Source organism: Oxyura jamaicensis, chromosome 3, assembly GCF_011077185.1.
Source record: "Oxyura jamaicensis isolate SHBP4307 breed ruddy duck chromosome 3, BPBGC_Ojam_1.0, whole genome shotgun sequence".
NCBI classification, from domain to species: domain Eukaryota; kingdom Metazoa; phylum Chordata; class Aves; order Anseriformes; family Anatidae; genus Oxyura; species Oxyura jamaicensis.
In genome coordinates, this window is record NC_048895.1 from 9,791,069 (window position 1) to 9,814,181 (window position 23,113).

At 40.2% G+C, this 23,113-nt stretch overlaps 2 protein-coding genes across 8 annotated transcripts in view; one reads left to right on the top strand and one right to left on the bottom strand.

Moving 5' to 3' along the window:
- CLIP4 (CAP-Gly domain containing linker protein family member 4) overlaps nucleotides 1-23,113 on the bottom strand; it is a 46,816-nt gene that overhangs the window by 17,786 nt on the left and 5,917 nt on the right. For 4 of the 7 annotated variants that reach the window (XM_035321861.1, XM_035321860.1, XM_035321859.1 and 1 more), the window contains 6 exons: nucleotides 7,282-7,319; nucleotides 5,205-5,266; nucleotides 4,465-4,611; nucleotides 2,119-2,258; nucleotides 1,134-1,227; nucleotides 165-326 (listed from right to left, as the gene is read on the bottom strand). In XM_035321861.1, coding sequence (XP_035177752.1) covers nucleotides 165-326; nucleotides 1,134-1,227; nucleotides 2,119-2,258; nucleotides 4,465-4,597 — 529 coding nt within the window. In that variant the 5' untranslated portion in view covers nucleotides 4,598-4,611; nucleotides 5,205-5,266; nucleotides 7,282-7,319. Of the gene's footprint in view, nucleotides 1-164; nucleotides 327-1,133; nucleotides 1,228-2,118; nucleotides 2,259-4,464; nucleotides 4,612-5,204; nucleotides 5,267-7,281; nucleotides 7,320-8,306; nucleotides 8,396-23,113 lie in introns of those variants that run through there. The other 3 variants (XM_035321863.1, XM_035321862.1, XM_035321857.1) reach the window with 2 other exon arrangements.
- On the top strand, nucleotides 12,596-19,690 carry PCARE (photoreceptor cilium actin regulator). The gene is made up of 2 exons (XM_035321847.1): nucleotides 12,596-16,745; nucleotides 19,098-19,690. Exons 1-2 carry the CDS (start codon nucleotides 12,979-12,981, stop codon nucleotides 19,225-19,227), a joined length of 3,897 nt encoding a protein of 1,298 aa, XP_035177738.1. The 5' UTR covers nucleotides 12,596-12,978; the 3' UTR covers nucleotides 19,228-19,690.

A 23,113-nucleotide genomic window follows, 5' to 3' on the forward strand; every position in this document is an offset into this window, starting at 1 on the left:
TAAGAGAAAACACACCAACAAGATTGACCAGAAAAATAAGAAATTATAATTTTTTAATGTAAAATTGGTAAGCAAACCCTACACTTAAAGACCACTACACATCAGCTTAGGATCAACAAATGAACAAAATACAGACAACTATACGAAACAACAGTAATACCTACCTTTTGGCTTTGCATTTTTCAAAATAACAGTTATAAGTTCTGGAACATCAAAATAAGCAGCATAATGCAAGGCATTCATATTTGTCCAGCGGCTGCGTAAACTGCTATCAGCACCCAGATCAATAAGCTGTGTTGCAAATTTTACAGCAGTTTCAACATCACCTGCAAGACAATTTTTTTTCAGACATGCATCAGAGATTTATTTACAGGACCTCAAAAAATATGCATGTGCTTATGTGTAACAAAACGTTCATCAAGCTCTTAAATCTTACGGCAGAGCAGTTACTATTAGATGCACTTCTTTTTAGGATTAGAATGATAAAAGAGCAAAAATCTCTGCTATATTATGTAACACAACCTCCTCATCTCCAACATAAAGAACAGCAATCTGATAGGGAAAGAAAAAAATACACTCCACAATTAAAAAGTTTATGTTAAGAGATCTTCCACCACCAGGAAAGCTAGCCTCTACCAGACCTCACTATGAAACCTTTAACGCTGAGGAGAATTGGGTTCAGGAGCAAACATGACAGGGAAGTTCAGAGTTAAAAGAGCTCTTATTTCCAGTAGTTATGATCATCATAATGTAAACAAAGAAAGATTACTGTTTTCTTCTGACATGATCAGGCGAAAGAAAAAAAAAAAAAAGCAGCTAGTCACTTCAATGTTCTGATTTTACTGACCTAAGAAGACTATGAATAACTTAATACACAGTTTGCACCTCAGTAACAGCTTTTGCTGTTATTAAACATATGTTTAAATTAGTACTATTGTTTGAAATACCTATACCACTAACTGCCACAGCAATAACCCAATAGCATTTCCATATATTCCTTTCTCATAGCCACTAAAAGCCAAAACTAAGCAGTAAAGAAGTCTACTTCAAGAAAAGCTTCTGTAATACTCACTGGAAGTAGCCTTTTTTAATTAAATAGGCTTTTACATTCGCAATGATGTTTCTTTACTCACCAATACCATGAGCCCCTGATTTACAAGTGTAATGCAAAAGAGTCATATCAGTCAGTCCATCTCTGTCATTCACATTGCAACCTCTTTTAATGATCTGAGAGACAAAAGAGGAAAAGAAGCAAATTTCAGCTGTACCGTAAGTTACTAAATACTATAATTCATTTTAATGGCTAGTAGCAAAGAAGCTTCCTGGAATATATTGTAAATGCTGTACTGAGAAACACGCACAAATGAAATAAATTTGAACAATCTGAAACTCAGCGTTATCTGAACATCATTAAACTTCACTATTTATAAATTTTAACCTGTAAATCTTTTTTTCCTTATATTATTACCTCTAACATACATTTTGCACGCTGAAAAATTAACTGCTTTACTGAACAATAGGAAAACTTTATGATTTGAAAAGTCTCCCACTGTTCTTTGGTCTCTCAACGTTATTTGTTTATTTACAAAAAGCCCCCAGTTATATTATGGTAGGAAGAATCTTCACCATACTTCCTCGCCTGTCTAGAAAAGCCTATAATCCAGAATAAAAATAAGAATGTAAGACGAAATAAGGTGTCCTATGAAAGCACCCTATTACAAAGTCCCTAAAAGATTTCAGATCCTATCTCATCCTGGGCCTTGGAAGCATTGCCTATAAGGTCAGGCTTCACTCTAAATTCATGCATCAGTTTTATGATTACTGTTAAATAGGAAATTGAAGCACCAAGGTGGAGGGCCTCTGAAAAATAACCGTTTTGAGAAGAAACATTTGATTTCTACCATCTACCAAATGTGCTGAATTTTTACTCAGTCTTCTTCTATCCAAATGAAAACTGAAGGTATGTGGAATACAAGGCACTGACTGGTAATCGTTTGTGACCTACAAAACCTGTACCTGCATTTATGATTAGTTCGGCTTTTGAATTAACTGTTTTAATTGATGTCACCATAATATTTCTTTAATGCTGTTACCATTCAAGGATGTTGATTGCCTCACCTCATTCCCAATAACATCAATATTCTGCTGGACCTGTGGAACCCACTGTCTTAAGATAGCAAACAATTCAGAAATTGTTGTTTTGGGGTTGAAAAGTATTTCTTGACATGCTGCATCATTGGGATCAAAGAAGGAAAACTCTGTTAAAAAAAAAAGGAATAATTATGTACAACTGTAAGTTTTAACATGCTCTAAGAATGCATCTATTTTTTCAGTCACAGACACAAAGAATGCAAGAGATTCACTCCACTAATAATTACGCTGGAAAGTGAGAATATGATAAATTAAAAAAATGTTCCTTAATGTCTGTTCCATTTATACTAAGGTCTTGCTTTTGCTTCAGAAAAATCTTTGAACCAAAAACCAATAAAATGGTACTGCAAAGGCTGATGTTAAGTTTAGGCAAGGACCAACAGAGATGGGCAATGAGTAGGCTAATAACGGCTTACCCTTATTTCTTCAAGCTAGGCAAAGACTGAAGATTCTAAAATGTTCCCAAGCACAGACAAGCCTCTTGATCTCTCAGCTAAGCAAAGAAACATGTACGTGTTTTTTCCATATGCATAAAACATCTTTTCCTTCTTCTTCCATCATAAATTGCATAAAACATACCAAAACATGAACAAATCAGGAATGTATTCTGTGGCCTCCATTATTTTCACATCATAAATGCATCAGTCGCATCTGGTAGCAGATGTAGGTAACAAACATCTTCCAAAATTAAGCCACCAAACTAAAACAGAGCTTTTGAGGCTGGGTACCTGGAGAACAATTGGTTTTACTATTAAAGTCTGAGGCAAAGAAGGTATTAAGTACCTCAGCCTTTTCCTCATCCTATGTTTTCCATCCCATCCAATAAAGGATGGAGATTTTTAGTCTTCCTTTTGTTGCTAACGTATTTATAGAAGTATTTTTATTGTCTTTAATGGCAGCAGCCCAATTAAGTTCCATTTGGGCTTTGGCCCTTCTAATTTTCTCCCTGCGTAGCATCACATCATCTCTGTTTTCCTCCTGAGTGGCCTGCCCCTTCTTCCAGAGATCATATACTCTTTTTTTGTTGTTATTTTTTCCCCCACCAACTTCTGTCCAAAGCTCTCTGTTCAGCCAGGCCAGTCTCCTTCCCAGTCAGCTCATTTTTTAGCACATGGGGACGGCCTGCTCCTGCTCCTTTGCCCTTCAGGACTCCTTAAAGGATTCTGTCAACCAGTCTCCTAAACAGGACAAAGTCTGCCCTCCTGGTGGCAGCTCCCTTAACCCTTCTCCTTACTTTTCCAAAAATCAAAAACTCTATTACTTCATGATCACTATGGCCAAGATGACCTCCAACCACAAGTCCCTTCTCTGTTCACAAGCAAAAGCTCCAGCAGGGCACCTTCCCTAGTTGGCTCACTCACCAGCTGTGTCAGAAAGTTACCTTCCACACACTCTGTGAATCTCCTAGACTGCTTCTTCTCTGCTGTACTACATTTCTAGCAGACATTCATAAATTGAAATCCCCCATAAGAAAAAGAGCTAGTGATAATACCATATATCATACGAAACTTTATCATATGAAACTTAAATTTCCAGCCTGCGCTAACTCATCAAATGTGTCTCAAGAATGCCAAGTCTGCAAAGACAGAACATTACTTCACAAGTGTTTATTTTTCCTGAGAACAACTGATTGCTGTAATTAATTAACAGGAAAAATAGAGAGGGAAAAAATAATTTTTAAGGTGTATAGATGCTATTTCAAAGATACTATAATTGTAGCTACTTATGAAGATGCTTTAGCCACAGAGACATTTTAATGTATTATATAACGAGGTTTAAAAATTATTATAATTCATACATGTGAAGACAAATCAACATTATTTCAAAAGACGATCACCTAGTTGCTAGTTTTCTGCTAAAACATGTTCCACAGTCCTTACCACTGCAAACAACTACACTTCCAACACAAATATTCCCCTATAGTTTAGTTCAAATACTGAAATCACACTGAGAAAGTATAACTCTACAGATTTTAAATGTGATGTAGATGCTTAACTACATTAAAATTTGAATTGCAAATTTGCATCTTAATATCCAGCTCTCTGTTTAGACCTACAAACATCTAATCACATGTACAGAAGAAACAGTAAAAATGAAAAGACATTAATAATTAAAAATGTATGCAATAACAAAAATGGGGAAAGAGTGGGTCTTTATCCTTCATTTTTCTTTAAATGAATAGAGAATCCATTTAATAAGCAGCAGTCTTTTTGTGGAAAGGGCGTAAATAAAGAGTTGGTAGTTTTTCTTAACATTTATTTTTCAAACTTACTCTCTGCTTACCACAAGATCATTTTCTGTTAATGTACATACCACAGTCTGAAGGCATTGGTGCAGCAGCAACAGAAAAAGTAACAGATGTTTCAGAGTTTGGGAATAAAAAACAACGCCTTTCAGTGAGAGAATCTCCTTCTAAGGAACGTTCTGGGAGATCTTCTATAGTCATCTTCTAGAAAGCCACTTTAGTAGGAGGGAAAAATGAATGAATAACCTTGTTAGAAAGGATTAGTTCTATTGTAGTAAAATATAATGTATGAGATTAAAATCTTTCCTTTTGCAAACAAATTATTACGACTATCGCGTCCTTGCAAACCAATAAAATTTATTAATTCATAAAAGCTAGTAGAGTATGGTGCCAAGGACATCCATCTTCTAGATTGGACATCATCAAACTCACATGGTATTAAAGGAAAAAAATAAATTTCTCCCTGTTTTTCCACTTGGGCAGTAATAAAAAAAGTAACGCTGTAACTAGCAACTGCACAGTAATAATGAATGGATTAGTGTGTTTTACAGCTTTATGAAAAGGTGAGGCATCAAGTACCTTTCTTCATACTCAGCACGCATCTTTCTCTCCTTAAACCTGAGCAAGAACATGCTACCAGCTACTGGTTTCTCCTCTTTTCAGATTCTCGTGACTTCAATCTTCCCACATAAAGCTGCAGACAATTCATCACTGAGTGATTCACTCCTGGACTCATGATTCCCTGTCATCTCCTTGCCCATCCTCTCCCCTCTGTGTTTTAAAATAGCTTTTCAAATAGCGTACTTACCACAGTGTTGTAGCCCCCACCCTGGTGTTGTTTCCAGTCAACTTTTCAGGCCTTGCAGCAACCTAGGAAAGAGAAGAAAAATAAAACGGCCGCACAGAATTCTAGTGACATTTTCTGACAACTGGGACAAGTCACATTTTAGTTACAGCCTGCATCCTAAGATAAGAGAAGAGCTGGCTACCACTTGTAACTTATCTACTTATGCAAATTCACGAATAAATAGGTGAAAATGTTATTCCTGGGAGAAAAACAGAGACTACATCTCACAGATGAAAAACTGAATCTTGAATCTTCATGACTAAGTAGAGTAAAAGTATTACTTCCAATAAACAAACCTAAATTTTTCATTCTGGAGAATACTATACAGTCCTCTTAAACTCAGGAATTTGATTAAACACTTTGCCTGATAGAAAGGATTCATAGAGCTTCAAGGCATGTTTATTTTTATTACACTTAATCCACACGTGAGTGGAAAAAAATATATATTTTTTTGTTTTAAGATTTGTTTTGTTTTGTCTATCTTACACACAGCCATCTACGTGAATGAATTGATTCTAATATTTCCCCCAAATAGATTTGCCACTTTATTTGGGAACCTTGCACAATCTTCATTCAAACATAAAAAGCATTTTAGCAATGGGTTGCAGATGCTAACCTTGATAAATAAAAATAAATCCCTCCTCTCTTCTTCAGTATCTTGTACAGTTCACCCTGTCATGAACTTGGAAGAGGTATCCAGATGAACAATTTTAATTTTTCTCCAACTAGCTCATTTCCTCAGTCATGTACAGCTGTACTAATCCATGTACTCAAACAAAGGAAAGATCAAGGAGGTGGCCACTAGGAACAGGCAGGACTATTTCTTCCCATTCTTAATGCGTTATCAAATTGCACTGGCTTAAGCACCCTTAGATTTAACAAGGCCAAAAGTATCACTAGTTATTTCAAGTGTTATTTTTATCCAGGAAGGAAAAGTTGGACTTTACATTTTGAATGTCAATTTAAAAACATCCTTAACACAAGAAAGTCATTGCTGTCAGTATGATGGACTCTTAAGATGTCTCTTAAAATGCAAGTGACTAATTTAATTTATTTTGTAGGGAGCAGTGAAATTAATTTGCTACAATCTGATATTTGTTCAGAGGCTACAGACAAATCAAAACAAAGCAGTTTTATGAAACAGAAAGTCTCCCCACATCAGTTTTTCATGGGAAGTACATGAGACACTCTCATAAAACACGCAAGTAACATGCATGTGTATAGAAGACAGTTGAACCTGTTAAATCAGAAAAAAGAAAAAACACAAGTAACAATTTATATCGTTTTTGCACAGCAGCATTCAGTACCACAGTGAGAAAAAGAAACACCATGAAAAGTAGTCAGACCTGATGGAGCAGATCATAACAGGAAGAGGCGAGATTTGTAACGTGATTACAAAAGCTGCTGTAACGAGAGATCAGGAGAGACAATTGCAAATTAATAGGAAAAAAAAAAAAAAAAAGTCGTTTATTGCACACAGACTGAACAAAGTAAAATCTGTGCTTTTTCAAGTATCCAAGTCATCGTTTACTTTGAAGGAACACGTAAAATGAAGTGTCAACAAGGCAAAAAAAATCAATATACAACAGAGCAAAGTAAACCAGACAGGAAAACAACCCATGTTGCTGGGTAGATGACATGACGACCCAAGTGCCATCACAACTTGTTAGTGTGATACACACAAACACCTGGAAAAGCAAAAGGAAAGCAAAAGTTTGAAAACAATTGCAAAGAAACTAAGAAGACAAAAAGACCTGGTCCTCAAAATAACTTCCATTCTGAAGAAAAACACAGCATTGAGGTATTAATAACATCCAAGATATACTGACTCAGATGGGAACTCCTGGTGAAACTACATCTTCCAGAAAAGCAGTGATGTTCCTATAGAAGAGGTAACATTAGTATGATCAGAAGTTCAGAGAGACAGTAGGAAATCGTTAGATAAATTAAATGAAAAAACACGTTTTCTTTTTCACAGCATTGTCATGCTGCGCTACTCTTAATTGCAGTTTAGTACAAAATAAAATATCCTACTTACTATTTGCCAGCCATATGTAGTTGTAATCCAAGCGCAACCTGAAAACAGGGAAATATCATTGGAAGAAAAAAAATAAGAAAACTTGATGGCTTCATCAGATGTACATGCTTTTATGTTGGCAAGATTGAAGAGCAAGTACAAGCTTCTCAACAGCCATACGTTACACAAAATGTGCATTTAAAAAAAAAAAAAAAAAAGTTTTATTAATACAGGATCCAGATTTTCCATGTACTCTAGAATGCACAATTTGCAATTTTATATTACAGTACTGGTAGAATGTTTTTTTCTGCAACTACTGTAAAATACTTGCAAATACTACAGTACTTTAAGTGATGCAGTGCAATTGCGCTAGGACTATGGTAGCGGGACTTGTCACGAGTAGGATGCAGTTTTGGGCAATAACCACATATAATGGACTACTTACGGGCCCAAAAATATAAAAGCAAGAAGAATAACTTGCTCCAGAGAACAAGACTCTTGTACAAACGCTAACTAATCAACCTCTACAATTTACGTTGTGGGCAAAGGACATGTGTGAATACAGATGCATTCACGACTGTTTTTCCAACTGGTGCACGGGGGGCTCTCCTGCAAGGCAGCACTCTGCGAAGCTGAAAGTTTGAACAGTTCCAGTTTCAGAGCTGTCACGTTGCCCCTGCTGCTGCTGCTTCACACTCTCACTGCTACGCCCTCCCACAAAGGCGAAGCGCAGAGGAGAGGCCGTGCAAACGCCGCCCCACGGAGCTGTCAGCACGGCAGCGGCGGCTCCCGGCAGCTGCGGCCAGCGGCTCCTCAGCAGGTCGGGCACCGCCGGCGTGAGGGGCAGCGGGACGCGAAGCACCGCGACGTGCCGGACCTCGGGGGTGCGGGCAACGACCCCCCAGCTTCTCGAGTCAGCCCCCTGCCCGTTAACCGGCCCCCGCCTGGCAGCCCCGTGAGGCGATCGGCGGCCCCGCGCCCGCCCAACGGCCCTAACGGTCCCAACGCTCGCAACGCTCCCCGCGGCCGCCCCCCGACCCCCGTACCTGCAGCCGGCCGGGCGCAGCGCGGCCTCCCCCACCCGCACGTCAGGCCCTCGGCCTACCGGCGGCCAGCGCCGCCCTCCCCGCGGCTCAGCACCGCCCCGCCGGGCCGACACTGCGCACTGGCAGCGGCGGGGCCTGCCGGGGCCCGTCCCCGGGCGGGAGGCGAGGCGCGGTACCGGGCTGTGGGGAGCCTCCCGGGTCCCTGCCCGAGGCGCTGGGTGGGGTGATGGAGGTAATGACAGAGCAGTCACAGAGCGTGCGTGTCTGGCCAAGTGTCATGCTTCACTCAGAAGCGGCCTGCACCGGAGCAGGGGTAGCTTGCTAGCACAGATCGTGCATGGCTCTTGTTTGTCCTAGGTGAAGATGGGCCTGGAAATCGTCCGGATCACCACAGACGACATACCCGACAGCTTAATCCTCGGTACCTGCCTAGGTACCTAATGCCTCAGTACCTAGCCAGTAAGAGAGCAGTGAGGACAAGTTATGAAAAATCAGGAGGAAATTAAAGGCAATCAAGCTGCAGACCAGACAGCTTGGGTCTGCAGTCTCTCAGGGAACTAATCCTGATGCTCCACGCTGTTACACGAGGTAAAATTTGGATTAGAGAGGGATAGCCAGGAAGAGACTACAAGGGGCAGAGAGAAGGGAAAGTGCTGCTTAAATGACAATTTAAGGTGTCAAGTCTTCATCAAATAGAAACTTGCTTTCCTTGAACTGCTCCAGAAGCACAAACCTGCTTCCACTGGTGAGAACTGATGTGAGTGAACTATGAAAAATGAACTATTTTGATTACAAACCACAAGCATTGTGTGAGCCTTTGCAAAGATGATCAATTCTATCCCAGCCCAAACCGTGACACTTTTATAAAAAAATAAACCATGTTTATTTCATAGTAAAAGAGCTCTTTAAAATTGTTATCGCTTAAGTTCTGCATAATTTCTCAGCAGAAACAGTTTTCTTCAGAAGTCAAAAACAAATACTAACCTTATTTTTTTTAAGACCTGATGTGAGCATTTAGGCACATTTCCCTTTTAAATCCTGCAAACCTGCAAAGGATAGCCGTCCTACATTGTCTTTTTTTTCTTGCTTCCATAATTTTTAAGCTTACTTTACTTGTTTCACACTGAAAAGCCATAAAATCCATCCCATGGTTACCAGACTGGCAGTATCTCTGGAGCCTGTCTACCACACACGTCCATCAAGGTTCAGGCTTCATTCTTACCTTTGGTAGGGCCCTTAACAGTTCTATTAGTCCCACTCCCACTTTCAGACTAGCCTGTTTTTTATCATCCAGCGAACCAGACATTTCTGGCAGGGTTTAAGAATATTTAAGCTCTTACCTTCAAGAGTGCGAGGTGACCAGGCAGCTTGCTTAAAATGAAAATACTGCCAAATTTAACAGTAGGAAGAAGATATATGAAAGGAAGAACCAAGGCCTTTTAAACAATTTCTTGCTTTATCCCTAGGCTCTGTTCCTCACAGTTTTGTGTTCATCTGGGACATTTGTAAAATTGTTCAACTCATCAAGTTCACAGATAATGTAGGCTCAAACATGACAAATGTTTTCCTTTTGATTTGGGTTCTGTAAACAGTAGCATTGTAACCAAAATACGATTTCATAAACAACATATGACAATTCGTCTCATTCCCTCACTCTCAAAATATTTGCTTGTTGTTCTCTTATCAATATTTTCTTCTACCACTGTTTTTACTTGGCTTACCTATATTACCATCTCTTTTGTTACATGACCATGAGGCAAAGAGCATTTTCATTTGCATTATGTATGTTTTTTTTTGTTTTGTTTTGTTTTTAAAGTGCCTCAAACTTTCAAAGCAATATAGTAACAAGAATATTAATGACAAAAATGCAGTTTCGTAAGTGGTTGGAAATGGGTGCAAAGTTTCTTCTCTCACAGAAGCTAAAAAATTTGACACAACATAAATTAGTTATTTATACATACATGCAAACTACAATTAAAGTTAGGACAAAACATACACCTTGTTAAAACATTTTTTCCTAGGACCCAGGATCTCTATTCAAGAATAAATAAATAAATAATGAACTGAGCATAAGTTAATATTTACTAATGTTAATATCAATTCTGAAATAATAAATACATAAGAACCATAAACCAGCGTCTTACGTTTTTTGACCCATGTATATATTTCCAGCAGATGTTAATACATAGACTGAAAATAACTAGGAAAAAAAAAAGCGACATGAGAGTAAAATCAAAGGAAAAAGTGAAGAAAAAGACCTTTCCAAAACCAACAACCCACACGAGGCTAATTCCCAGTAGAGATGATGGAACTGTTGGAGCTGCTTTTTAAAGAAAAGTCACAAGAGTACTTTATACAGCAAATACTCAACAAGCTATGTAAAGAGGTGTCTCAACTCACTGGAAGCAGACAGAAGAGATACACTAAAGCATAGATAGTTGCCTAAAAGGAAATGCAAGAGATCTGGGACTGCTGTGTACAAGCCACATCATGCTGGGATGCAGAAGCAGCTGGAGCATGAGCTACATGACTTGCAAGAAGTGGAGCCAAGAAGTAATTACCTGATGCCTTCCAGAAAAGCTTAGAGGGAAACGACTGTGACATCGCATACATTAAGTACAGTTTATGTGTTCCAGAAAAAAAACTGAGAAAGCAGATAGGGTTTTAAAAATTTTCTTGGGAGTCACTAGCATGCCTTCTCCCTTGTAAATCAAGGTAAGTTTGCTGCTCGTGTTGAACAGAACAAATGAAAACAGCAAGGCTACAGAGAATAATGACTTTCTGTGAAGACATTCTGCTACTACAGTCCAGCACCAACAAATGAATCATGTAAGCAGCTCATTCAAGTCTGAAAACATTTTATAGGCTTGGCAGCATAAAAAGATTTTGGGGAATTGGATGAGATACCTGCAATCACACAGAAATCACACTGCTAGAGAGAAATAGGAGGCTTCTCTCCAGTGTTAAGATAGCTACTGTTTTCTGTAACCTTTTCTGACACTGGGAAATGGATACCTTCAGTAGAAATGCTACATCTGGAAAATAAAACCCATGAACCCATCCAATCTGAGTAACAAAGAGGGAACTTGGTGGCAATTGCTATTGTCACCCTCATCCACATACTGCCCTGATAAATAAATACTTGGAAAATATAAGTATAATCTGCTTCATTACAGTATTCCATTTCCTGCTTTGAGTTCTTTAATTTTTCTTTCAGACTGGGATTATTTTGGGGTTTGTTTTCCCAAGTAAGAGAAACAGCAAGTGATAATAAAAGTAATTAAAGGAACAATTATTTCATGGACATAGAAGTGGTTTGAAGAACTTTGTGGTTTTGTTTTTTAGAAATGGGTCTATATTTTTAATTTTAACTTTTTTTTTTCCTTAGAGTTTTAGCACTTGAAGTCTTGCCATCAAGAGAACTAGGCCCTGGCAGATGACAAAGAAATAAAGGCAAGCAAGTCACTCTTATGACTGCAAAGAACATGGTAACACTTTATCCCAAGAAACTCAGAGGAAGGAAAAATTTATTTTATTTTAGAAAATTTTTTATCTTATAGGATACTGGATGATTTTTTGTGGCCCTAACCCATAGTTTTGAAAGTCTGAAGTCATCTATTCAGCCTGTGATTTGACTTCTTTCCCAAATTAAGACAGATGAACTGAGCACTGTGGAAAGTTTAACTAGCAGCATTTACAATGACAACAAGATGGCAGGGGTTTTTCGTTTCTCTTTTTTTTTAATACTGAAATTCTACAGTTTAGATGCACTAGATGTAGACACTGTCTTAACCACATATGCAAAACTTATTCTGTTTTATTCTACAGTTCAGCTTCCAAGTTGGGAAGCTATCTGAAGAGAAAAATACCTTCCAATAATGATCACGTGACAGGAAAAAAATCAAAATCATCATTGGAAATGTTAGAAGGACTTCGAAGTAAACAGCTTGTCACTTGCAAGTAGGGGGAAAATGTTGAAGACCGTCAAGGCAGAAGCACAGCAAGTATCTCTAACCCATTTGATTCCATGTCTTATATTCTCCAGCTGGCACATACTCCATCAAGCTCACCTTTTTCTTGGTTAAGCAGTATTGAGTGGTATTTGCACACCTGTTCAAGTAGCTCCCCTTCAAAAAGGCTTCAAAATATAGTCTCTTTCTTTAGATCTCTACATTCAATTGCATGTTACAGTTTTGCAACAAGGGAATAAAGAAGGGGCAGGTACCAAGTCCTCTTGCCTCCCAATATAGCACAGAAAAAAAAATAGGCGACATGGGTGCTGACTGGCTGGTGCCTGCTTACCCTAATGAGCTTAAAGTCTTATTTGTAGTAGACATCTGTCAATACAGAAGTGAGGCATTCAAGTCCTCTTAATCCACTAGCTCTAAATCCAGCAGAGCTTTCACACTCCTTTTTTGAATCAAAGAAGAAAACCTGAGTGGAAACATACGATGGAACAGCACAGCTTCAAGACCAGATCCTGGGCAGGAAGCACGTGAAATTTCAAGGCAAACAACAAAAGACAGACAACAAAACTGGGATTGTGATGGAAAACTTTTGAGGAAAAGGACAGTCTGCAGTTCAGGATGAGACAGTGAGTTTAATTCTTTGTTTTATTTTCCCTAGTTCATCTGGATTTTTAATCTAAAATACAGCCAAAGACAGAGAAAGGATGGGCTGCACACCATCTCACAGCGAGATTGTTAATACTCTTGCAAGAAATGGTTTTAAGGCTTTGAATAAACCCAAAGGTATTTTGCGTATTGATCCAGCAGATAAAGGAATCCCACTGCTAGTTAAAGGTTCATCTTGCTACAATATTGATGAATTCTACCAATACAAAATTCAGAGGAACAGCTGCCTGGCAGAAACTGAGGAGAAACTGTCTGAGCAGGAAAAAAGTGATTATTTGCAGTTTTCTTCCAAATCTCATTCAGATCCTCACATTTCCAGGGAAGACAACATAATTGAGAGGAAAGCCCCAGAGGCTGAAGTTATGTCCAAATTGATTGAGTCTCAAAAACACATCATTGAGGCCGTACAGATCAGAAAGCAAAGCTCATGTGAATCAGAAGCATCAGCTTCCATTTGTGATAATAAGAATGAAAGCAATGCAAAGCAAATCCTAAAGAAAGGAAGGAAGCCAAAAAATCATAAATTAGCTAAGCAAGGTCGACCTAGCAAAATTAAAAAAAAGTCAATTTTGTCCCCATGCGAGATAGAGAAAAAGGTAGATTTCCCAGAACTGCTTGTTAAGGCTCATCAGAATGCATATGCCTACTTAAATCCAAACCTCTCCAAGTATGAAGCTATACTTCATATGGCCAACCAGGCTGCCCAAACTCAGCTCTTCCTACAGCAGATGGTAAGCTTCCTCATGCTTCGCTTTGATGAAATCAACCAGCTTTTGGAAGAAATTGCTAATGATGGGGAAAATCTTCTCAAAGATGTGGGTAGATATCTGGCATGGCCATCAGGAAAAGATGATTTGAAGGAGCACCCTGATCTTCTGCAACAACTACTTCAGTACACAATTAATAAAATGCAGTTAGTGAGTGGAACACTGGCCTCTGTCACTTCCGACGCCCTGCAGGAAACCTGCAGCTACCTGCAGTCTGCTGCAAGCAACTTGGAAGGAAAACTGAAAGCAAAGCAAAGCTATGATGAGCGCCTGTTTCGGGCAGTAAGGCTGCTTGAAGCCTCAACCATGGGAAGCTCTCAGTCCCATGGCGATGACAGGACTCTCTATTCTGAGGACAGTGGCATTGGTGTGGACAGCGAGTCCCTCAAAGACTTCAGTCCTTTCAGCCAGCTTGGAGCACAAGCAAGCTGTGAGTCCTGTGCACGTGGCCTCGTGTCCCAAAACCACACCAGAACAATGGAGCACACGCATAATGGGGCAATGTCAGCAGGCACAGCCACATCCTATGGCTGTGCACTTGAATGGCATTTTAAAGATACATTTTATTCACCTGTACAGAACAGAGGAGAAACTTCTTGTCAGGGTGGAGTACCAGAAGGTCTTTCCAAGGCAGCAAAATATGCAAACCTGAGCAAAAGCCACTCCAGTAACTCCTTCCAGTCTGATTCTACACAGGAAGGTGAACATTTTGAATCAACAGATTTTCCTTCAGATGATGATGAAGGGAGCACCCTGGGGGAGGATGATGACAATGCAAGTTTATCAGAAATGGGTAAGGATGCCCTGCCAAAGAGGCCCCAGTCTTCACCTGCAGTCACCGATAACACACAAAGACAGTCGACCACCAAAAGGACGGAGAATGCGGAGACAGAGGAAATGATTCTGAAGATGAAAGATGCCATCAGTGAAAAAATCAAGTTTGTCCCAGCTAAATCTGGGCGTAAAGAATGGGTGGAGGATGAGAGTGGAACAGCAGTCCTAACAGCAAGGCCCAGTACAGCAATGGGAAGGCAGAAGGCCTCTGGGAAACAACAGCGGTCCAGATCGGAGGAGTCCCTCAGAAGCCAGGCAGAGGACCCAACCCTCCTAGAGCTTCAGAGAACTCAAAAGGAGCTCAGCAAAAGGCTAGACATGTTTTATGGAAAGATGGATACAGATAACAACCAAGAGCCTCGGAAAGTGAGAACAACACGTTACTTTCAGGATGAGCAAATTACATCTAGGTCCTCTAGCAAACTTAAGGCATGCCTCTCAAAAAATTTCAGCATCCTGCCTAACCAGGATAAAGTCCCTTTGTACATGGTTGATCAAAATCCTGCCAATCAGCTGGATGAAAAGAGATGCAAGAAGCCTGTCAGAGCTACTGTGCCCACCCAGGAGACATCGGGGAGCAAAGACGACAAGACTTCTGCAACACAAATACTCGGTGGCAGCAGTTGTGCCCCCCGCCAATCTGTCAAAAAGCTTATTGAAACGTTCAGTCCAACTGATGATCTTGAAAAAGCCACACCTTTAAGGTCTTTAGGGCCAATTAAGTGCGTCAGAAAATTTGGACTTCCAGTCATCCCACCCACCATTCCATTTCAGAGGGGGTTGGTGCCTTTAAATATTAAGCACCGTATTTCACCAGTAGAAGACACAAGCCTTTCAAACACCACTGGAGTTTGTTCTAACTTTCCAAATGCCTTTCCTCCTGTACCAGCTGCAGAATTAAGCAAGGACATAAAGGAAGAAACTGATGTAGACACTGAGAACCTGCCACCACCACCCCCTGAAATGCTAATGGACACTTCTTTTGAATTCTCTGAGCCTGAAGAAACAGCAAGAATAGGAGAAAACTCTTCGGAATATGCCAAAAAGCCTGCCAAAACAGAATTTAATGCTACTAAGAGAGCACAAGTCTCCCCAAAAATGAAAGCCTCCCTCCAGTCCATTGACTTATTACCAAGTAAAAGCATCAGCCCCAGCGCAGTTGCTAACAAAGTTCAAAGGAATAGCGGACCCAGGGATGAGAAACTGCAGATATACTCTCTGGAGCTGAACCCTACCAACATGCACATCCCTAGCCAGGAGGAGATATTAGCAACCCAGAGAAAAGAAGCTGCAGATTTGTACAAGCAAACACATAAAATTATTCCTCTTCAAAATCCCAGTGGGGTTTCAAAACCACATGACAATAGCTCAGAGAGCAAAGAGCCCAATTCACCTGCTACTTCAGTGCCATATCAGAAGCATGGTTCTCCTGACTCAACGAGGAGAAATGAAAAAGGCTCATCATTCAACAGGAGGGTCTCCCCAGCAAGAACTCCCCCTTCTTCTCCACCAACTGAGAAACAGCTTTTCAGCCCCCCGGTACAACACAGACGCGCTCTGCAGGCTTTTAACAGCCAGCAGCTGAGCTCACCAACCATGCAGAGGAAACCCAGTCCCCCTGCCAGCCCCAGGGCACCCAGCCCACCCCGGGGGCCCAGCCCACCCCTACAGAAGAAGCTGCCCTCTCCACCAGCCCAGCGGAAACTGCTCAGCCCTCCTGCGGAGCACAAGCAAAGTTCACCAACACCACACCGGCTGCCAGGCTCCCCAGTCTGCCACCGAGAAGCAAGCCCCACTCCATTCCTCACTGCCCCATCCCCACCAACCTCCCCATCCCGCTCCTACAAGGGATCAAAAGCTGGTCTGGATGCTGGGGATGAGTACCAGCCTGCCTCCTCCAAGAAGGGCAGCAATGTACGTTCAATATTTTGCCCAGCTACTTCTTCCTTATTTGAAGCAAGACCTCCACCAGCACCCAGCAAACCCACAGTGGAAGTCACCAAACAGACTGAAGCTTCATCACCTGCCCAAAAGAGCAGTCTGCTACTCCAGCAGCCTGTAGACCGAACCAGAAAGCTGTCTCTGAGCGCTGCCAATCCTCAGCCATTTGTGAGGAGAAGTTTCTCTGACCGCAGACCAGGGGTTCGGTTTTATCTTCCAGCTCCCGTAACAGCTGGCAGCGAACCTGCTCTTAACCAAGCAAGGTAAGAAACTTTCTACTTTACGTCAAGAAGCAGAAGTATTGCACTGTGTTGGCTTTCTAAACTAGTAATGGGAATTTATTGCTGTTAAGAAATACCCCAGAAAAGTGCCCTGGTCCTGCACAGAACAGGTGGCTGGAGAAAGATAACATCATCTTGCCCCAGATTTCAGTTAACTTCCCACAGCTTGCTCAAGCTTTACCCTTCATCCAGAGAAAATTCAGTGTTGGTTTCATGCTACTGAACTTCCTTTATTTGTATGGGGGCTAAGGACATCCACTTTCAATTCTTGAAAGCTATGAAATAGCCTTCAGGTTATAAATAAATTTAAATAACAATGAGAAGATAGGCCAGGGTGTCTTTCCTAACATCAGCCTCTAAGCCTGTCAACTATTCAATACAAATCTGTGTTAAAATATTTCAGATGAGCTGGCAAGAATGATGGACAGATAATGGATAAATCTGTGTGGACATTATAGCTTGAAACTTGGAGCTTGTCATGTCAGCTTTCAGATGCTAATTTCAAGTCTAGTGCACCATACTCTGAGTTTATTGGATGGTTTATTGATCATGCAAGGCTTCTTCTGCTTTGCAACTCTTTCAGCTAACAGAGGAAAATTTCAAAGTACACCCCTAGATGTTATATTCCTAAAACTCCTCATTCTGGCAATGTTTACATCTGGTCTCAAATTCACAAGCTATTCCCACCCAACTGTTAGTCTCTTTTCCCTCATTCCTTTTCTTGCTCTTCCTCTCCTCTCCAGGTTTAAGCCTCTGTCTGCTGTGCATGTGTGTGTGTGTTATTAGCAGCTTGAAGTGCTAGTTGGGGGGAGTGGGGGGAGGAAGACATAGGCAAACCTGCAATAGCGTCAGACTTCATAGTAAAAGATTGATAATCGATGAGTTAGCTACTTTCTCTCATGCTTCTGCAAACTCTGGGATATATGCCTCCATTTTTTCTATGCCCAATTAAAACATCTATTTTCTGAGAACAGATTACTAAATACAGTCTGCCAGGAGCTTGTAAATTGACGTTCCAGCAAGTTACCAGGCAGCAGAATTCCCTTTCCCACCCACCCCATTTTAGCAGCAACACCAAAAGAACAAGCAACTTCCATCTCATTTTGGTAGCTGGCATTGCCAGGCATTAAATGCCATTGTTATGTGGAAATTTGCATCACCTGCCTGCTCCCTGCTCCCCTAGAAGGCAAGAAGTGCTCCTTTCCCAGGTTCGTCTCCTGCCCATCCTATGCTGCATGGAGTATCAGGACTTAAAACATCACTAGCCTTAGCCAGAGCTGGAGCTACAGATTTGTATTTGGACAAGAGTTTCATTTTAAGGTTTCCATTTCTAAGCTCAACAACTAATTGAACAAATCAAGTATAACAGCTGGTTCCACTTGGACAGCCTATTGTTGCTAGTTACTGAACTATGGAAGTTAGTTTCTGACCTAGTTTTGCTGTTTTCTAAGCTAGGTCATTTGACAGCAGTCAACAGCTACTGGCATATTATCAGGGCATAGCATGTGAAATTATTCTGCGTATAGAAATCCTGTGAATCTGTAATAGGATTTCTGTGTATGCAGTTTAACTGAAAATAATATTTCATTGAGGCTGCTAATCTTCCAAGAGGTAGAGCAGAGATAAAAGATTAAATGCTATTGCCATTAAGATATTGTTAAAGAAGGCAAGGGATTTGGTTAATTGAATCAGACCAAAGCGAGCAGTCAAAGTGAGACCTCCTATACTTAGGGGACATTTGAATCTGGATTAGAGTTTCATGACTGGTCACGTATCACAAATACCTTCATCCAGCAGCACAAATCATGGAAATCGTAGTTACCAGAACAGGAACTTAACAGTTTGTCTATAAACAAAGGATAATTCAGTTTAGCATGGTTTCTGTGTATCAGTTCTCCTGACTGCAATGTGGCAGATTTATTCCACCAGAACACGTATCCTATTGTCATGTTGGCATACTCAAATGTCACTGTAAAGATACTAAGTGGTCTTAACTCTGTTATGCATCCTTTACTCCAGCAGAGTCTGGATTTGGAACAAGACTTTTCACTCAAATCCGTCTCCATCCACAAGTGAACTCAGAACCCATTAAACATTTTAAATATCTCCTTTGCAAGAGAGATTTGGGAAGGGAGAGTACAGCATATCTGGCATCACAAAAGAGGGAACATGGAGAAAAACATCTTGATGGTGTGTATAAAGACCATGTACAAAGGAGACACTGAGTTATCTAGTACTTTGCAGGATTTGTGCTTCATGGGTTAATGTGGTCTAATCATCATTGTTTTAAAAAGTCACCATTCATAAGCTTCTTAACTATCTTCCCTTCTGCAGTGTGGAGGAGAGCCCTGGAAAAGCAGGCGACTGTTGGAGCAGCCCTTGTGCCCCTGAAATCAAGGAGTCCAACAGATCCACTTCCCACCCTGAGCTCTACGTCGTGGGCCAGGGGCTGCAGAGGGACTGACAGCAGAAACGTTTGGGCAGGAGGAAGCACAAGCAAGGCCAGAGGCTCTGGAGGGAGGAAGCAGCTTTACCCAAGCCTCTAAAACACAACTTATTCACAAGGAAGCAATATGATGGCATCACATCTAAAAACACAAACTGCTCCCAACAGTCCGAGGAAATATCAGTAGCCAGATGCTTCTCCTTTTGATTGCATTTTAGGTTTAATTCAAAGTTTTACAATTAGCAACAGAAATACTTTCCAATTCTGCAAGTCTGAGGCAAATTGATTCCATGAAGGCAGGACCTGAAGCCAAGTCCTTTGTTTCACCATTTAGCTAAAGGAGTTTAAAAACTTTCAGAAATGATCATTATTTGACATGTCATTTATTCAGGAGGCATCACAGCTTTGGTTGTGTAAAAAAGTGACTGATGTGACCTTTCCCTGGGTAAAATCCTGGACCAATTGTATTCTATTGCAAAAATACAAATGGCTTCAGCAAAGCCACAACTTCACACTAAGTATTTATGAGCATGGAGGGAAAGAAAAAGGTCAAATATAAGTTTAAACAAAAAATAATCCTGTTTTTAAAAAAGGAATAAAAATAGGGATATTATTACCTCAAAAAGGCTTTGATCTTCTAAAACACCTTTGATTATCACGTAATCTCATCATCTCTGGTTCCAAAGATACAAGGCTTAATCCTGATTAGAGTAGTTTTGTAAGAGCCCAATCAAACAGCATTATAAATCCAGAGGCAGCTAAGGACATGTTGAGAGAGAGAGAGAAAAAAAAAAAACAACCTGTCCTCTAGCACAGAGAATCCTGTTTTCCCAGGAAGACATTTATGTTCTTTCTGTTTTATGCAGTTTGGAGGGATTTATTGTAATTTCTAGACAGATTCTTGCTAATGAAAACACAAGGTACTGAAAATTGGTTAATCCTAGGCTGTTACACCACTCATTAAAATAGCTTCAGAATTTACTGGATCTTGCTCACAGAACTAGTTTATCATCAGAATTAAGATGCAATTTTTTAATTAATTTGACGTGTTTTCATATGCAACTTTAGTATAGAACAAGATCTAGAAAAAGAGCTATTTCTAGTTGTGTTCTGATGGGAATAGTTTTAGTTTTTTCCCCACAGTTTTCATGATGACAGTACTTCATCTTCACACAGAATTTTTAACCCTTCCTGCCCATGGTCAGGGAACTGAGGCTTGCCTTATGCTGTACAAGGGAACCCTCTGGATACTGAACTTCTGAGTTTTATTATATTGCCTTAATCACAACCATCCTTCAATAAGCTCAGTGCCATTTTATGCCACACACACAAGGAAATCTTAATTATGGTATTTACAGTGAGGTATTGAACATAAAGAAGTAAATTGCAGCAGATAGATGCTTTGGATCTCTGGGGGGTTACAAGCTTGAGGTGGCAAAGTAGCCATACCCATAGCATGCAGATAGATCTCAACAAATCCACCTTGTAATCACGCAGACAGATACACCATCACCTGTTAAACTGGGAAGTCACCAAGAGATATGGCAAAGATCATCAGCGGGGCAAAGTGCAAGCCAGTCTTCCTGCTCATCAGAAATGGAGTCCTATCTGCATTAAAAATACAAATACATTTTGTATGCATTCTGGGTTTTTCTGTTCTGCTGGCAGTAACCACCCAGAATAGCAATAAACAAGAAACATGACAACAGAAAAACAGCACTTTGCATGCCTAAACATAGCTTTAAAGATGAAAATACAAGAGTGGGAAGACAGCTTCTCCTCAGTTAGTACAATCATTTTTTCTCTTCATGGGTAAATGGTGAAATTTCTCAGCATCCATGATGGACGGTAACTGAGAAGTATTTACACCCCCAAGCACCAAGTTCTTCTGTGGTGTAAGAGCTACATCAGTACAGAGAAAAACACTTCAGCAATCAAGCTGGAAACTTGCTTATGTGTGCTGGCTGGACATGAAGTCAGCCAAAGCAACTTTCCCTGAGAAACAGGCTCCCCTGAAGATGCCTCACATCAGCCAGCATCCTAGTACAGCATCTCTCCCAGCTTTGACTAAGGGCCATGTTATCAGGACGCTCATCACAAAAATCAGTCACCTAATCCCACCTAAACACTGCAGCTGCTGAAGAATTCTAATGCTACCCTAAGGATGTTGCAACAAACTTAGCGTTATATTCAAGAAACAGAGCTTCCTTCAGTAGTAATCTACAAGAACACATCATGAACTCATGACTACATGTAGCTAAGAAATTCTCTTCAGTACAGTTAATGTACAGGTCTCTTGCAAAATTCTTCGATTTGTGTTGCAAGTATGCGGTTAAGAGCAACTAATGTAGGAAGTCACAGCTTAGCTCATCACTTTGAAATCATTTTTTTTCTAAAGTTTTTGTTTGTTTGTTTTTAACATTTCCATTTTTCATTAATCCAACATTTCTGGAATACGATTGTTTTTAAGACCATACTCAACTTCAAGAATTATTTTTCACTGATGTAAATAAATTGGAGTTTTTATATGCAAGTTGTGTTTGATCTCCCTTACATTCTATATGCAGCTACCTTAAGTCTTAGACCAATGTTATACTACTGATTCCTTACTTAGTGCACTAACTAGTGCCCTCTGCTATATAAAGTCCATTTGCTCCCTTCCTCCCCACCTCAGTAAAATCTTGTCTTGTGTTTTACTGGGACATTAAATTGTGTTTCCTTTAAGCAAATGTGTATTTTTATGGCACAAAACCCAGCCTGGACACTGACAGACCAAAACAGATGTCAGCTGCACTTCCACCTTCACTTGTTCTGATTTAAGCCTGAGCTACCTGGCAATTTTGTGCCCTGTTCACATCTGCTATGTACAAACACAGCTACCTTGAGCATGGAGTAGTGGTTTCATCCTAGGGGTTAAAGCACGTGTTGTGCTTTAGAGTCTTATTGCAGAAGGGCTGAGCACACTGTGAAGCCGTATCAACTTTCCAGCCAGGGATTCATAGCTGCAAATCCAGCAACTAAGAGTTCCGTGCTACACTTTATCTGCAGACCTTTAACAAGCTGGCAGTTGCCCTTGCTTCCGTTGGCATTGCTCAAACCTGAAACCTTTAAGGGAGTTGCCATTTCATGCTCTCAGTATCTGAGGGTGACCCAAAAGCACTGCACTGACTCCAGTTACTTTATTTAACTTCAAGAAATACAGCAGATATTAGCATACTACTTAACATATACTAATTAGCATATTGAGAATACTATGCATTTTATCAATAAAAACAACATATTGCAGTGTTTTCACTGCCACACTTCTTAACATCCAAAGCATTTTATAATCATTTATGAAGTTCTATTATTAAGAAAGATATTCTGAGAATTATGCCCTTTGCTAAAGGAAAGAAAGAAATCACAGCACAGAGAGAAAGTAACTTGTACTTACTATCATGTCTCATCACTATCTGAAATAGTGGACTATCCTGATTATGTGAAAATCTGGTGCAAAGATCCCAGGTCTGCATTTCTCCCCACTACCCCTTTTGGATGAATAATGAAAATACTAGTGATAAACAACAGATGTGCTGATTACAGCCAGTAAATACTCAGTACAATGGTACTGACTTGGGATCTTTGCACCAGATTTTCAGATAATACAACATACAGTTGTGAAGATACCTTAAGTATCTTGCACAGCAAGAGCAAAATCTCGGTTTGAAGTTCATACCCACAACATGCATCTATATGTGCTGCAGTCATGATGGCACTAAGTTTATATGATGTGGAAGGATTAACAAATTGTTAATCTAGAAGAATTTATTTTCAGATGTTGGCAGTTCCTTAGTGATGAGACATGACAGTAAATATTCAGCAGGGAAAGATGATCATGACCCACGACCACATTATCCCTCTGATC

Excerpts from the sequence above, each read along its gene's own strand:
- PCARE (XM_035321847.1), top strand. The coding sequence starts at position 12,979 with ATGGGCTGCACACCATCTCACAGCGAGATTGTTAATACTCTTGCAAGA. Across the intron at positions 16,746-19,097 it reads CCTGCTCTTAACCAAGCAAG|TGTGGAGGAGAGCCCTGGAA; the intron begins GTAAGAAACTTT and ends TCCCTTCTGCAG.